This window comes from Coregonus clupeaformis, unplaced genomic scaffold, assembly GCF_020615455.1.
Source record: "Coregonus clupeaformis isolate EN_2021a unplaced genomic scaffold, ASM2061545v1 scaf1388, whole genome shotgun sequence".
Classification (NCBI taxonomy): Eukaryota; Metazoa; Chordata; class Actinopteri; order Salmoniformes; family Salmonidae; genus Coregonus; species Coregonus clupeaformis.
The window spans coordinates 10,838-29,107 of NW_025534842.1; the positions used below are offsets into that span (position 1 = coordinate 10,838).

Here is an 18,270-nt window from a genome sequence, read left to right on the forward strand (position 1 = left end):
TTTCTGTCTCTTTTTCTCTCTCTTTCTCATCTCTCCCGTCTCCCCCCCCCCCTTTCTCCCCCCTCCCTCGTCCCCTCCCCTCTCTCCCTTTCTCATCTCCCCCCCGTCCTCCCTCAGATTCTGCTGGGAATTTTCTTATCCTGGTTGCTCTGCTGTTTGCTGTTGCTCTGTTATTTCAAAGTAAGTAGACTACTGTACACCTAACCTGCAATAACAATGTAATGAGAGTACTCTTATTTAGTACAACACATTACAGTATTATGTTTGGGTACATAGTAACAGTTAGTATAGATAGGGACAGCTCATGTCACAGACAGTGGGTTGTTACTAAGACTCCATGAGTCACACAGACAGTAGCTCTAGTAATTGTAGTTAGGTGTAGACAGTGAAGTTGCAGGGTCTGACAGGATGATTGTAGTTAGGTGTAGCCAGGAAGTTGTAGGGTCTGACAGGGTGATTGTAGTTAGGGGTAGCAGTGAAGTTGCAGGGTCTGACAGGGTGATTGTAGTTAGTGTAGCCAGTGAAGTTGTAGTGTTTGGAGGGTAATTGTAGTTAGTGTAGCCATGAAGTAGGTCTGAGGTGTAATTGAAGTTGCAGTGGAATTATGTTGATAAAAGTTAATATGGGTTTAGATGCATAGTTGAAGTAAAGTAAAATGGTTTGTGTCTGTTATAGTAACGCTGCTGTTAAACTAATGTCAAAATGGTTTGGTCTGGGGAATGTAACGCCGTGAACACAAACTTGGAAGACTAAACTATCTATCTGCTCTGCTCTACCTCTATTCTGCTTTGTTTCAGTTCTGCTCTGCTCTGCTCTGCTCTGTTCTGTTATTTTTACTCGAGTTTGGACAAAGCTCTTCACTCCGCTCGGCATCAGTTCTGGCTTCATGGTGTTTGGCACCAACTTGACTAAACCCTCTGAATGAACTCCTACTGACTCTACAGCCTGTGAGTACTGTTTGGTGCGTGTGTGTGTGCGTAGATGAATGCATCTTACTGGAAGTCCTGAATAAGAGCGTCTGCTAAATGACAAAACATGTAAAGTGTGTGTGCGTGTGTGTGTGTGTGTGTGTGTGTGTGTGTGTGTGTGTGTGGCGCGCACACCCTGTGAGAGAGTATATTGGAACCCCTCTCCTTAAAGTGGGATAATGTTACATGCCGTGGTCTCAGTGGGATAATGTTACATGCCAAGTGGGCCTCAGTAGGATAATGTTCATGCCGTTGGCCCCAGGGGAAATGTTAAGAGAGAGGTAATTTCATGCCGCTGGCCTCAGTGGGATAATGTCATGCCGTGGCCTCTGTGGGATAATGTATGCCGGGGGGATAATGTGGTGGGCCTCAGTAGGATAATAATGTTAGGGGGGATAAATATTTGTAGGGTCTCAGGGGAATATAATTTGTAAGATCATATTATCTAGAATAATTAATTATATTACTAAAACAGTACAGGTACAGGAGGTCAACCAGCATCTTTTTACATAATAACACATTATTAGTAATGCATGTTCCAGGCAATTTTAAATTACTTTAGATTTATTTATTTAAGTGGTGGAATCGAAGGGGGTATAGTTTTAATTGGGTATTTAATCATGTATTTGATTTTAATTTGATTTAAGTGGATTGGTAGGGGTGCTTGGTATGTAATAGTTCAGAGCCTCTCCCTACGTATTGTTCTAAATCAGCTAATTAGATCAAGAAGTATTAGAGAGAGGATGGGTTCAAATGGTAATTCCCATTAATATAGTGCATTACTTTTTTGACAAGATCCCAATGGGACATGGTAAAACGATTGACTCACATAGGGAATATTGGGTGCCATTTGGGATACAGTCAGAGAGAAGTCCTGGATTGATTTCCTGCAATTAGAGTAGGATACTTTAATTAAAATATATTATTCCCCCTAGACCCATAGCTTATTCATAATGGCTTCTCTGTGATGTGAATGACCAAAACCCTGGGTTCCTAATCCCTATATAGTGCACTACTTTTTGAGTGGATAGAGGGAGAGAGAAAGAGAGAGAAAAAGTTGTTCAATATATATATAGGACATAGGCTGCTATTTGAGACTCATCCAGCCCCTGATTTGCTTGTAGGAGGATATGATGATGGAAATTCTAAAGGTCACTGTGTATTTTACTAATATAGTTTAAAATGCATGTCAAGTCCAGTAGGAGTTATGACCGTAAAGCTGCCAAAGTGCCAGGCATTAACATTTCCTCCACAGTGACGCAGCCAAAGCAACTCTCTGGATGGTAATTTTCAGTCAACGTGACTTTCAAAGAGTTTTCCCCCCCACAAAGTTTTTGTTTTTTGTTTTTGTTTTTTTGGACCCACTGAAGCGAACGCACACACACCTAGACACACACACACACACACACACAACACACCTAGACACATACACACACACCTACAGTGTTTCTCAATATGCATACTACCGTGCTCCATACTTTCATGCTCCGAGTGCATTCTCCGAGGACGTTCTCTTGAGTACGTTCTTGTGAGGGCGAGATGTGGAGAACGCATAAACATTACATTTGAGAAGCACTCCCCTACGTATTACCTCACGCAGCATCTCCCCATTCCACTGAACCTTCTTCCAGCCAGGATAATCGCAACAATAGAGACCAAACAAGATATACACAAAGCAAACGCGTTTTACTTCACAACTATCAGCTAGCTATATGTGAATCGGAATAATCTAGTTAAACAGGCAAAAATGACCTAAAATGAATGGAATGCAAGGTAGATGTACATTTTCCGTGGGTAGCTAGCTACCAATTCTTTCGTGGCTAGCTAGCTCTATTGACTTACTATGGACTTACAGTGGGGAAAAAAAGTATTTAGTAGCCACCAATGTAGCAAGTTTCCCACTGTAAAAAGATGAGAGAGGCTGAATTTATCATAGGTACACGTCAACTATGACAGACAAATGAGAAAAAATCAGAAAATCACATTGTAGGATTAATGAATTTATTTGCAAATTATGGGGAAAATAAGTATTTGGTAATAACAAAAGTTTCTCAATACTTTGTTATATACCCTTTGTTGGCAATGACACAGGTAAACGTGGGTTCTGTAAGTCTTCACAAGGTTTTCACACACTGTTGTGGTATTTTTGGCCCATTCCTCCATGCAGATCTCCTCTCAGAGCAGTGATGTTTTTATGTGTGCTGGGCAACACAGACTTTCAACTCCTCCAAAGATTTTCTATGGGGTTGAGAGATTGGAGACTGGCTAGGCCAACCAGGATCTTGGAAACAGCTTACTTAAACACTCCTTCGTTAGCTGGCAGTGTGTTTGGGATATTGTATGCTGAAAGACCCAGACACGTTTCATCTTCAATGCCCTTGCATGATGGAAGGAGGTTTTACACAAATGGCCCATTCATTTCCTTTTCCTTTACACGGATAGTAGTCCTGGTCCATTTGCAGAAAAACAGCCCCAAAGCATGATGTTACCACCCCTACAAGCTTCACAGTAGTATGGTGTTTTTGGATGAACTCAGCATTCTTTGTCCTCCAAACACGACTGAGTTGAGTTTTTACCAAAAAGTTAATTGGATATGACATTTCCCCCCCAACCCTCTTCTGGATCATCCAAAATGCACTCTAGCAAACTTCAGATGGGTCTGGACATGTACTGGCTTAAGAGGGGGACACGCCTGGCACTGCAGGATTTTAGTCCCCTGGCGGCGTTTAGTGTGTTACTGATGGTAGGCTTTGCTACTTTGGTCCCAGCTCTCTGCAGGTCATTCACTAGGTTCCCCTGTGTGGTTCGGGATTTTTGCTCACCGTTCTTGTGATCATTTTGACCCACGGGTGAGATCTTGCGTGGAGCCCCAGATGAGGGAGATTATCAGTGGTCTTGTATCTTCCATTTCCTAATAATTGCTCCTACAGTTGATTTCTTCAAACCAAGCTGCTTACTCAGTTGCAGATTCAGTCTTCCAGCCTGGTGCAGGTCTACAATTTTGTTTCTGGTGTCTTTGACACTATTTGGTTTGGCCAAGTGGAGTTTGGAGTGTGATGTTTGAGGTTGTGGACAGGTGTCTTTATACTGATAACAAGTTCAAACAGGTGCCATTAATACAGGTAACGAAAGTGGAGGGATAGAGGAGCCTCTTAAAGAAGTGAAGTTAGAGGTTGAGATGAGCCAGAAATCTTGTTTGTTTGTAGGTGACCAAATATTTATTTTCCACCATAATTTGCAAATAAATTCATTAAAAATCCTACAATGTGATTTTCTGGATCTTTTTCCTCAATTGTCTGTCATAGTTGACGTGTACCTATGATGAAAATTACAGGCCTCTCTCATCTTTTTTAAGTGGGAGAACTTGCACAATTGGTGGCTGACTAAATACATTTTTTCCCACTGTAGCTAGCTACCCATTCACTGAACCTTATTCCAGCCGGGACAATGGCAAGAGACAAAAACAAGATATAAACACAGCAAACGTTTTACTTCATAACTATCAGCTAGCTATATGTGAATCGTAATAATGTAGCTAACCCAGATAGTTTACAGGCAAAAATGACCTAAAACTAATGTTATGCAAGGTAGATGTCAATTATTTGTGAGTAGCTAGCTAGCTAACTATTCTTCGTGGCTATCTGGCTAGCAAACAGTACTAGTAGCTAGCCAGTTAGCCCTATTAACTTACTACAGGCTTGCGACCTACACACAGTGGGTTTTGTAGTCAGGTGAACATGCTAAAATTAACGCAGCATGTATTTATTAACGTATAAAGATTGAATATTGTAGTCAGGCAACATATGAGATGTGAATAGGCAACATTTAATTCCAAAGTCGGAGTGTATTTTCTCTCGCTCCAGCTCAAATAATGGCCACCATTGATTTCAATAAATTTTGCGTCATTTTCTACGTGGTTGCATCCTATTTCTGTGCATACTTTCCGTTGAAGCTTGCATCGGTGGATGCTTCAAAATATGTACAAACAGAGTACGCATTCGAAAAGTGCCCTCTGTGCTCCGTTTCGCATACTTTGATTTGGACTCATTCTCTGACCCTCCCGTGCTCCAATTTGCGTGCACACACACACATACAGTGCCTTGCAAAAGTATTCATCCCCCTTGGCGTTTTTCATTTTTTGTTGCATTACAACCTGTAATTTAAATTGATTTTTATTTGGATTTCATGTAATGGACATACACAAAATAATCAAAATTGGTGAAGTGAAATGAAAAAATAGCTTGGTGCGTACATATGTATTCACCCCCTTTGCTATGAAGCCCCTAAATAAGATCTGGTGCAACAAATTACCTTCAGAAGTCACATAATTAGTTAAATAAAGTCCACCTGTGTGCAATCTAAGTGTCACATGATCTCAGTATATATACACCTGTTTTGAAAGGCCCCAGAGTCTGCAACACCACTAAGCAAGGGGCACCACCAAGCAAGCGGCACCATGAACATTTTTTAATTTGACATTTTAGTCATTTAGCAGACGCTCTTATCCAGAGCGACTTACAGTTAGTGAATACATATATTTTTTTTATACTGGCCCCCCGTGGGAATCGAACCCACAACCCTGGCGTTGCAAACGCCATGCTCTATCAACTGAGCTACATCCCTGCCGGCCATTCCCTCCCCTACCCTGGACGACGCTGGGCCAATTGTGCGCCGCCCATGAGTCTCCCGGTCGCGGCCGGCTGCGACAGAGCCTGGATTCGAACCAGGATCTCTAGTGGCACAGTTAGCACTGCGATGCAGTGCCTTAGACCACTGCGCCACTCAGGAGACCAAGGAGCTCTCCAAACAGGTCAGGGACAAAGTTGTGGAGAAGTATAGATCAGGGTTAGGTTATAAAAAAATATCTGAAACTTTGAACATCCCACGGAGCACCATTTAATCCATTATTAAAACATTTAAAGAATATGGCACCACAACAAACCTGCCAAGAGAGGGCCGCCCGCCAAAATCACGGCCCAGGCAAGGAGGGCATTAATCAGAGAGGCAACAAAGAGACCAAAGATAACCCTGAAGGAGCTGCAAAGCTCCACAGCGGAGATTGGAGTATCTGTCCATAGGACCACTTTAAGCCGTACACTCCACAGAGCTGGGCTTTACGAAAGAGTGGCCAGAAAAAAGCCATTGCTTAAAGAAAAGAAAAAAAAGCAAACTTGTTTGGTGTTCGCCAAAAGGCATGTGGGAGACTCCCCAAACATATGGAAGAAGGTACTCTGGTCAGATGAGACTAAAATTGAGCTTTTTGAAAATCAAGGAAAACTCTATGTCTGGCGCAAACACAACTCCTCTCATCACCCCGAGAACACCATCCCCATAGTGAAGCATGGTGGTGGCAGCATCATGCTGTGGGGATGTATTTCATCGGCAGGGACTGGGAAACTGGTCAGAATTGAAGGCATGATGGATGACGCTAAATACAGGGACATTCTTGAGGGAAACCTGTCAGCAGGACAATGACCCTAAGCATACTGCTAAAGCAACACTTGAGTGGTTTAAGGGGAAACATTTAAATTTATTGGAATGGCCTAGTCAAAGCCCGGACCTCAATCCAATTGAGAATCTGTGGTATGACTTAAAGATTGCTGTACACCAGCGGAACCCATCCAACTTGAAGGAGCTGGAGCAGTTTTGCCTTGAAGAATGGGCAAAAATCCCAGTGGCTAGATGTGCCAAGCTTATAGAGACATACCCCAAGAGACTTGCAGCTGTAATTGCTGCAAAAGATGGCTCTACAAAATATTGACATTGGGGGGGGGTGAATAGTTATGCACGCTGAAGTTTTCAGTTTTTTTGTCATACTTCTTGTTTGTTTCACAATAAAAAATATTTTGCGTCTTCAAAGTTGTAGGCATGCTGTGTAAATGAAATTATACAAACCCCCCCAAAATCCATTTTATTTCCAGGTTGTAAGGCAACAAAATAGGAAAAATGCCAAGGGGGGTGAATACTTTCGCAAGCCACTGTACACACACACACCTCGTATTTCAACACTCTCCATTGTCTTGGCTACACTTTTGAGGATTAATGGGCCAGGACAATGTGTTACAGTACAACATACTACTGCCAGGACAGAGTGTTACATTACAGCAGACTACTGCCAGGACAGAGTGTTACAGGACAGCAGACTACTGCCAGGACAGAGTGTTACATTACAGCAGACTACTGCCAGGACAGTGTGTTACATTACAGCAGACTACTGCCAGGACAGAGTGTTACATTACAGCAGACTACTGCCAGGACAGAGTGTTACAGGACAGCAGACTACTGCCAGGACAGAGTGTTACATTACAGCAGACTACTGCCAGGACAGTGTGTTACATTACAGCAGACTACTGCCAGGACAGAGTGTTACATTACAGCAGACTACTGCCAGGACAGAGTGTTACAGGACAGCAGACTACTGCCAGGACAGAGTGTTATAGTACAGCAGACTACTGCCAGGACAGAGTGTTACATTACAGCAGACTACTGCCAGGACAGAGTGTTACATTACAGCAGACTACTGGCAGGACAGAGTGTTACATTACAGCAGACTACTGCCAGGACAGTGTGTTACATTACAGCAGACTACTGCCAGGACAGAGTGTTACATTACAGCAGACTACTGCCAGGACAGTGTGTTACATTACAGCAGACTACTGCCAGGACAGAGTGTTACATTACAGCAGACTACTGCCAGGACAGAGTGTTACAGTACAGCAGACTACAGCCAGGACAGAGTGTTATAGTACAGCAGACTACTGCCAGGACAGAGTGTTACATTACAGCAGACTACTGCCAGGACAGAGTGTTACAGGACAGCAGACTACTGCCAGGACAGTGTGTTACATTACAGCAGACTACTGCCAGGACATAGTGTTACATTACAGCAGACTACTGCCAGGACAGAGTGTTACAGGACAGCAGACTACTGCCAGGACAGAGTGTTACATTACAGCAGACTACTGCCAGGACAGAGTGTTACATTACAGCAGACTACTGCCAGGACAGAGTGTTACATTACAGCAGACTACTGCCAGGACAGTGTGTTACATTACAGCAGACTACTGCCAGGACAGAGTGTTACATTACAGCAGACTACTGCCAGGACAGAGTGTTACATTACAGCAGACTACTGCCAGGACAGAGTGTTACATTACAGCAGACTACTGCCAGGACAGAGTGTTACAGTACAGCAGACTACTGCCAGGACAGAGTGTTACAGTACAGCAGACTACTGCCAGGACAGAGTGTTACATTACAGCAGACTACTGCCAGGACAGAGTGTTACATTACAGCAGACTACTGCCAGGACAGAGTGTTACATTACAGCAGACTACTGCCAGGACAGAGTGTTACATTACAGCAGACTACTGCTGCTAATTGCCCCATCTCAACACAACTATCACTATGTGTGTGTTTATACACCGATGAGTGTGGTTGGTTTCCCTCAGGATACTGTGATGATGCCCTGTTGAAAAGGAATGAGTTGGGAGCTATCACACTCTCTCTATCTCTGTCTCTATCTCTGTCTCTGTCTCTGTCTCTCTCTCTCTCTCTGTCTGTCTGTGTCTCTCTCTCTCTCGCTCTCTCTCTCTGTCTGTCTGTGTCTCTCTCTCTCTCGCTCTCTCTGTCTGTCTGTCTGTCTCTTACTCTCTCGCTCTCTCGTTCTCTCGCTCTCTCGCTCTCTAACCTTTGACTTGATTTCTGCCAGGTGTTCCCGTTGGATTATGTCCTGATCACTGTGATCACCATGTACTTTGTGTTCACCTCCATGGCCGGCATCAGGAACATGGGCATCTGGTTCTTCTGGATACGGGTAAGGACAGGACAGCTCCCCGCACACACACACACTCGCCCTTTCACATAATAGATTTTATATAATCTCATTGCTACATCCTATGTGGGGTAGATTAACCTGCTTTCTGTCTTTTTCCACGATTATCTTTCAGACATACTATCTATAACTGCATGGTTCCTGTCTCTATAACTTCCTAGGAGACATTCTGTATTGTTTTTAACTAGCTGGCAGACATACTAATCTAACTGACAGCAGATATACTAATCTAACTGACAGCAGACATACTCATCTAACTGACAGCAGATATACTAATCTAACAGACAGCAGACATACTAATCTAACTGACAGCAGACATACTAATCTAACTGTCAGCAGACATACTAATCTAACTGACAGCAGACATACTAATCTAACTGACAGCAGACATACTAATCTAACTGACAGCAGATATACTCATCTAACTGACAGCAGACATACTCATCTAACTGACAGCAGATATACTAATCTAACTGACAGCGGATATACTAATCTAACTGACAGCAGACATACTAATCTAACTGTCAGCAGACATACTAATCTAACTGACAGCAGAAATACTAATCTAACTGACAGCAGATATACTAATCTGACAGCAGACATACTAATCTAACTGACAGCAGACATACTAATCTAACTGACAGTAGACATATTAATCTAACTGACAGCAGACATACTAATCTAACTGTAATGTGTTCGCTGACAGCAGACATACTAATCTAACTGACAGCAGACATACTAATCTAACTGACAGTAGACATATTAATCTAACTGACAGCAGACATACTAATCTAACTGTAATGTGTTCGCTGACAGCAGACATACTAATCTAACTGACAGCAGATATACTAATCTAACTGACAGCAGATACAGTTGAAGTCGGAAGTTTACATACACTTAGGTTGGAGTCATTAAAACTCGTTTTTCAACCACTCCACACATTTCTTTTTAACAAACTATAGTTTTGGCAAGTCAGTTAGGACATCTACTTTGTGCATGACACAAGTAATGTTTCCAACAATTGTTTACAGACAGATTATTTCACTTATAATTCACTGTATGACAATTCCAGTGGGTCAGAAGTTTACATACACTAAGTTGACTGTGCCTTTAAACAGCTTTGAAAATTCCAGAAAATGATGTCATGGCTTTAGAAGCTTCTGATAGGTTAATTGACATAATTTGAGTCAATTGGAGGTGTACATGTTGATGTATTTCAAGGCCTACCTTCAAATTCAGTGTCTCTTTGCTTGACATCATGGGAAAATTAAAAAACATCAGCCAAGACCTCAGAAAAGAAATTGTAGACCTCTACAAGTCTGGTTCATCCTTGAGAGCAATTTCCAAACGCCTGAAGGTACCACGTTCATCTGTACAAACAATAGTACGCAAGTATGAACACCATGGGACCACACAGCCGTCATACTGCTCAGGAAGGAGACACGTTCTGTCTCCTAGAGATTAACGTACTTTGGTGTGAAAAGTGCAAATCAATCCCAGAACAACAGCAAAGGACCTTGTGAAGATGCTGGAGAAAACAGGTACAAAAGTATCTATATTCACAGTAAAATGAGTCCTATATCGACATAACCTGAAAGGCCGCTCAGCAAGGAAGAAGCCACTGCTCCAAAACCGCCATAAAAAATCCAGACTACGGTTTGCAACTGCACATGGGGACAAAGATCGTACTTTTTGGAGAAATGTCCTCTGGTCTGATGGAACAAAAATAGAACTGTTTGGCCATAATGACCATCGTTATGTTTGGAGGAAAAAGGGGGTGAGGCTTGCAAGCCGAAGAACACCATCCCAACCGTGACGCACGGGGGTGGCAGCATCATGCTGTAGGGGTGCTTTGCTGCAGGAGGGACTGGTGCACTTCACAAAATAGATGGCATCATGAGGAAGGAAAATTATGTGGATATATTGAAGCAACATCTCAAGACATCAGTTAGGAAGTTAAAGCTTGGTCACAAATGGGTCTTCCAAATGGACAATGACCCCAAGCATACTTCCAAAGTTGTGGCAAAATGGCTTAAGGACAACAAAGTCAAGGTATTGGAGTGGCAATCACAAAGCCCTGACCTCAATCCTATAGAACATTTGTGGGCAGAACTGAAAAAGTGTGTGCGAGCAAGGAGGCCTTCAAACCTTACACCAGCTCTGTCAGGAGGAGTGGGCCAAAATTCACTCAACTTATTGTGGGAAGCTTGTGGAAGGCTACCCAAAACGTTTGACCCAAGTTAAACAATTTAAAGGCAATGCTACCAAATACTAATTGAGTGTATGTAAACTTCTGACTCAATGGGAATGTGATGAAATAAATAAAAGCTGAAATAAATAGTTCTCTCTACTATTATTCTGACATTTCACCTTCTTAAAATAAAGTGGTGATCCTAACTGACCTAAGACAGGGAATTTTTACTAGGATTAAATGTCAGGAATTGTGAAAAACTGAGTTTAAATGTATTTGGCTAAAGTGTCTGTAAACTTCCAACTTCAACTGTATACTCATCTAACTGACAGCAGATATACGCATCTAACTGACAGCAGACATACTAATCTAACTGACAGCAGACATCTAACTGTCAGCAGACATACTAATCTAACTGACAGCAGACATACTAATCTAACTGACAGCAGACATACTAATCTAACTGACAGCAGACATACTAATCTAACTGACAGCAGACATACTAATCTAACTGTCAGCAGACATACTAATCTAACTGACAGCAGACATACTAATCTAACTGACAGCAGACATACTAATCTAACTGACAGCAGACATACTAATCTAACTGACAGCAGACATACTAATCTAACTGTCAGCAGACATACTAATCTAACTGACAGCAGACATACTAATGTAACTGACAGCAGACATACTAATCTATCTGTAATGTGTTGTCTGACAGCAGACATACTAATCTAACTGTAATGTGTTGTCTGACAGCAGACATACTAATCTAACTGTAATGTGTTGTCTGACAGCAGACATACTAATCTAACTGACAGCAGACATACTAATCTAACTGTAATGTGTTGTCTGACAGCAGACATACTAATCTAACTGTAATGTGTTGTCTGACAGCAGACATACTAATCTAACTGACAGCAGACATACTAATCTAACTGTAATGTGTTGTCTGACAGCAGACATACTAATCTAACTGTAATGTGTTGTGCTGACAGCAGACATACTAATCTAACTGTAATGTGTTGTGCTGACAGCAGACATACTAATCTAACTGAATGCTGACAGCAGACATACTAATCTAACTGTAATGTGTTGTCTGACAGCAGACATACTAATCTAACTGTAATGTGTTGTCTGACAGCAGACATACTAATCTAACTGACAGCAGACATACTAATCTAACTGTAATGTGTTGTCTGACAGCAGACATACTAATCTAACTGTAATGTGTTGTCTGTCAGCTGTACAAGATCAGACCCAAGAGAACCCGTCCCCAGGCCCTCCTCTTCCTCTGCATGATTCTACTGCTGATTGTCCTTCACACCAGCTTCATGATCTACAGCCTGGCCCCGCAGTACGTCATGTACGGGAGTCAGAACTACCTGCTGCAGGTGACCACAGGCTGGGTGGGTGTGTGTGTGTGTGTGTGTGTGTGTGGAGGGGGTGGGTGGGTGTGTGGGGGTGTGGTGTGTGTGTGTGTGTGTGGGGGCGGGGTTAAATCTTGTGTAAAAAAACAAGTCTTTAATAAGGTTAGAACTGAGCAAATATATTTTAATGAGCATAAATCCACATCACTCACACACACCACTACAGTTCACCCCTATACCCAGCCTCATTCATCATCTCTCTGGCATTAATACCAGCGACTCCTTCTAAACCATTGTAGTAGGAAACCAGGGGATTTATAACTTAAGCCCTGCCCTAACATTCTTCCATTTAGGTTTCAGTGTCAATTTGGGTGGATTAAACCTAACAAACTCTGAAGGAGTGAGGGTTACATCCTCCTGAAGGAGTGATGGTTACATCCACCTGAATCCTCCTGAAGGAGTTAATGTTACATCCTCCTGAAGGAGTGAGGGTTACATCCTCCTGAAGGAGTGAGGAGTGAGGGTTACATCCTCCTGAAGGAGTGAGGGTTACATCCTCCTTAATGAGTGAGGGTTACATCCTCCTGAAGGAGTGAGGAGTGAGGGTTACATCCTCCTGAATCCTCCTGAAGGAGTTAATGTTACATCCTCCTGAAGGAGTGAGGGTTACATCCTCCTGAAGGAGTGAGGAGTGAGGGTTACATCCTCCTTAATGAGTGAGGGTTACATCCTCCTGAAGGAGTGAGGGTTACATCCTCCTTAATGAGTGAGGGTTACATCCTCCTGAAGGAGTGATGGTTACATCCACCTGAATCCTCCTGAAGGAGTGAGGGTTACATCCTCCTGAAGGAGTGAGGAGTGAGGGTTACATCCTCCTGAAGGAGTGAGGGTTACATCCTCCTTAATGAGTGAGGGTTACATCCTCCTGAAGGAGTGAGGGTTACATCCTCCTTAATGAGTGAGGGTTACATCCTCCTGAAGGAGTGAGGAGTGAGGGTTACATCCTCCTGAATCCTCCTGAAGGAGTTAATGTTACATCCTCCTGAAGGAGTGAGGGTTACATCCTCCTGAAGGAGTGAGGAGTGAGGGTTACATCCTCCTGAAGGAGTGAGGGTTACATCGTCCTGAATCCTCCTGAAGGAGTGAGGAGTGAGGGTTACATCCTCCTGAAGGAGTGAGTGTTACATCCTCCTGAAGGAGTGAGGGTTACATCCTCCTGAAGGAGTGAGGGTTACGTCGTCCTGAATCCTCCTGAAGGAGTTAATGTTACATCCTCCTGAAGGAGTGAGGGTTACATCCTCCTGAAGGAGTGAGGAGTGAGGGTTACATCCTCCTTAATGAGTGAGGGTTACATCCTCCTGAAGGAGTGAGGGTTACATCCTCCTTAATGAGTGAGGGTTACATCCTCCTGAAGGAGTGATGGTTACATCCACCTGAATCCTCCTGAAGGAGTGAGGGTTACATCCTCCTGAAGGAGTGAGGAGTGAGGGTTACATCCTCCTGAAGGAGTGAGGGTTACATCCTCCTTAATGAGTGAGGGTTACATCCTCCTGAAGGAGTGAGGGTTACATCCTCCTTAATGAGTGAGGGTTACATCCTCCTGAAGGAGTGAGGAGTGAGGGTTACATCCTCCTGAATCCTCCTGAAGGAGTTAATGTTACATCCTCCTGAAGGAGTGAGGGTTACATCCTCCTGAAGGAGTGAGGAGTGAGGGTTACATCCTCCTGAAGGAGTGAGGGTTACATCGTCCTGAATCCTCCTGAAGGAGTGAGGAGTGAGGGTTACATCCTCCTGAAGGAGTGAGTGTTACATCCTCCTGAAGGAGTGAGGGTTACATCCTCCTGAAGGAGTGAGGGTTACGTCGTCCTGAATCCTCCTGAAGGAGTGAGGTTTGGTTATATCCTTCTAAATTGGTGGATATAATGTACAGTACTGACAGTGAAATGTATTTCAGTCTGGTAAACAGCTGCCATTCCTTTTGATTTGATTTGAATCTCTATTGGCTTGTTCTTTGTTTCTCCTTCATAATGATTATGTCCTGTTGTTGTTGTTGTATTGTCTAGGGTATTGGCCAATTGTCATGGAATTAAACTTGGCTTTGGTTCATGGTTGGTTGAAGGATAAACATGTGCTTTTAAATGTAAATGGCAGTACACCAAAATATGATAACAAACAGTCATTGCATTAGCTACATTCGGAGCATTCGCTACATTAGCTGCATTAGCTGCCTAGCTGCATTCACTACATTAGCTACATTAGCTACATTTGATGCATTTGCTGCATTAGCTATATTAGCTGCCTTAGCTACATTAGCTACACACCTTGGTGGAACACACATACCAGTATGATTACCATACATACATGTTTTATTTCCTGGATTGCTTTTGAGTTTAATGGAAAACTGTGTACGCTCAGTTAGTTTAAGTGCACATCCTTCATATTATAGCAAACAAACAGTACTGGATACTTTGTTTGCTATGGAGAAGAGAAACATGCCTCTTTTTGTGTGTGTGTTTTGTTTGTTTGTTTGTTTTTGATCAGAGCCCGATGCCACTAGGGAGTAATACCACTGGGACTACCAAGAACTGCGATGCCAATGCACCTCAAGGTAAGACTGCCATCTACACACACGCATACATACACACACCACGTACACTGACACACACACACACACACACACACACACACGAAGACTGCCATCTCTAGCAGTACAGCAAGATGCTATATTTTTTCCATACATAGAGACCTACCAGTCCACCAGAGGAAAGGAGACCCAGAATTAAGAAGGAAGAATGTAATATATAATAAACATATTACATAATATGATCAATGTTTAATCTCTCACAAAAGGCATACGTCCCAAATGGCACACTATTCCCTATTTAGTTCACTACTTTTGACCATGGGCCTTGGTCAAAACTATTGCACTAAATAGGGACTCGGCTGCCATTTTGGACACAGACAAGGAGTTTCCAGCGGGGGAAAAGAGATGGCGGTGTAGAGGAGAGTTATCCTCATGCCCAACAGTGGTACACAAGACCTTCTTCGGTAATCTGTATCATTCATTATTCAACCAGGATGGATTCATATCAAGGACAAGCATTTACTGATGGATTACATGGCCTCCTAGCCTCCTCAGCACTCACTACAGTAAAGCCATGCAGACACAAACGTGAATATTCCTATTCCAGTGAGCAGGATCGCAATCATTTATTCATCCTACCTAATGCTCGAGGCAGAGCGGAGCCTGTCTTAGATAGGGTATGTGTCCCAAATGTTTAACAGAGAGCCCTATAAGCCATGGCCAAAGGTAGTGCACTATATACTATAGGGCAGTGGGATTCAACTCTGAGGTCCGGAGCCTGCTGGTTTTCTGTTCTACCTGATAATTAATTGCACCCACCTGGTGTCCCAGGTCTAAACCAGTCCCTGATTAGAGGGGGAACAAGTGAAAAAACTCAGTGGAACTGGCTTGGAGGTCGTTGAGTTTGTTGAGTTTGAGGGATATAGGGGAAATGCTGCCATTTGGGAGGCAGCCTCTGAGAGGGAGAGGTTGAGAGGGCAAGAGGAGTATATAGACATTCACCAAGAACATTGTCAGGCAGGGGTTACCATGGAGAGGAAGGTGTTGAAATCTAATGAGGAAAGGAGTGGACTGAAATGTGAGTGTGTTGCTGGGTGGGGGGGGGTGCGTTGCACTTTGACTGGAAGAGGGAAATATGTTTTCCATGTTTGAAAGGAAGTGCTCAGGGGCGAAGGTGGCTCAGAGGGAGAGATATGGGGATACAGTTCTTTAGAGAGGTTGGAGTTCTAATGTCTATCGCTGTCAGACGCCTCTTCACTCAAAATCTAAAATGCATGTGTAGACCATATCACTGTATTAGTGTATCATCAATACAAAATCAACCCCCAACAGAGAGGCTGAAAGGCAAGAAGAAGCTCTGGGCTGGTGCAGGTGGCTCACAGGGTGAGGGCTGGGATACAGTGGTCTAGTGGAGTTGAAGTCATGGCTATCATTGACCCACACTGGGTGGGTTGGATCAAATGAAATTACAATGATTGTAGATTAGAGCTAATCTAGATGTTGTAAATGTTGCCCATCTAATACAGGCCCATCTAATACAGGCCCATCTAATACAGGCCCATCTAATACAGGCCCATCTAATACAGGCCTATCTAATACAGGCCTATCTAATACAGGCCTATCTAATACAGGCCTATCTAATACATGTTGGTGCAACCCACCCTCTGCATTTTTCAACTCCTAGTGTGTATAGACCATATCACTGTATTAGTTTACCAGCAGTTTGGAAGAGATACATTTACTGTGTCTAGTCAATGTAAAACCAACCACCAACAAACATACCGGTCGGCTGTTGTTGTTATTTTTGCGACCACTGATATATTAGCTTGTGCATAATGAAAAAAAACAAGTAGTTAGAATGTTAAAAGTCAAAGGCCAAAAGCGGAGTAATTAACTACAAGGTGTGTGTGTGTGTGTGTGTGTTTGTGTCATTGAGGTCAATCTAGTTTACATTGAGATGTTGTGTCACTGGCCTACACACAATACTCCATAATGTCAAATTATGTTTTTAGACATTTCTACAAATTAATTACAAATGAAAAGCTGAAATGTCTTGAGTCAATAGGTATTCAACCCCTTTGTTATGGCAAGCCTAAATATGTTCAAGAGTCAAAAGTCAAATAATAAATCCAGTCACTACAAAGACACAGGCGTCCTTCCTAACCCAGTTGCCTGAGAGGAAGGAAACGGCTCAGGGATTTCACCATGAGGCCAATGGTGACTTTAAAACAGTTACAGAGTTCAATGGAGAAAACTGAGGGTGGATCAACAACATTGTAGTTACTCCACAATACTAACCTAAATGACAGAGTGAAAAGAAGGAAGCCTTTACAGAATCATGCATCTTGTTTGCAATAAGGGACTAAAGTAAAACTGCAAAAAATGTGGCAAAGAAATCAACTTTATGTCCTGAATATAAAGCGTTATGTTTGGGGCAAATCCAACACAACACTGAGTACCACTCTTCATATTTTCAAGCATGGTGGTGGCTGCATCAGGTTATGGGTATGCTTGTCATCGGCAAGGACTAGGGAGTTTTTTTTAGGATAAAAATAAACGGAATAGAGCTAAGCACAGGCAAAATCCTAGAGGAAAACCTGGTTCAGTCTGTTTTCCACCAGACACTGGGAGACAAATTAATCTTTCAGCAGGACAATACCCTGAAACACAAGGCCCAATATACATTGGAGTTGCTTACCAAGACAACATTGAATGTTCCTGAGTGGCCTAGTTACAGTTTTGACTTAAATCAGCTTGAAAATCTATAGCAAGACTTGAAAATGGCTGTTTAGTTATGATCAACAACCAATTTGACAGAGCTTGAAGAATTTTAAAAAGTAAAATTCTTCAAGTGTGCAAATATTGTACAATCCAGGTGTTCAAAGCTCTTAGAGACTTACCCAGAAAGACTCACAGTTGTAATCGCTGCCAAAGGTGATTCTAACATGTATTGACTCAGGGCTGTGAATACTTATGTAGCTCAGTTGGTAGAGCATGGCGCTTGCAACGCCAGGGTTGTGGGTTCGATTCCCACGTGGGGCCAGTATGAAAAATGTATACACTCACTAACTGTAAGTCACTCTGGATAAGAGTGTCTGCTAATTGACTGAAATGTAAATGAGATATTTCTGTATTTCATTTTCAATAAATTTGCAAACATTTCTAAAAACATGTTTTCACCTGTCATTATGGGGTATTGTGTGTAGATGTTTATATTTAATCCATTTTAAATTCCGGCTGTAACACAACAAAATGTTTAATAAGTCAAGGGGTGTGAATACTTTCTGAGAGCTCTGTGTTACATAACAGATAAGTATTGT

The 18,270-nt window shown here is 42.6% G+C and overlaps 1 protein-coding gene across 1 annotated transcript in view; it reads left to right on the forward strand.

The window, feature by feature from the left end:
• Positions 1-917: 917 nt before the first annotated feature.
• Positions 918-18,270, forward strand: part of LOC123486968 (lysosomal cobalamin transport escort protein LMBD1-like) — a 62,862-nt gene continuing 45,509 nt past the window's right edge. The window contains exons 1-4 of the mRNA XM_045218127.1: positions 918-947; positions 8,680-8,784; positions 12,241-12,405; positions 14,908-14,974. Coding sequence (XP_045074062.1) covers positions 8,719-8,784; positions 12,241-12,405; positions 14,908-14,974 — 298 coding nt within the window. The 5' untranslated portion in view covers positions 918-947; positions 8,680-8,718. The remainder of the gene's footprint in view (positions 948-8,679; positions 8,785-12,240; positions 12,406-14,907; positions 14,975-18,270) is intronic.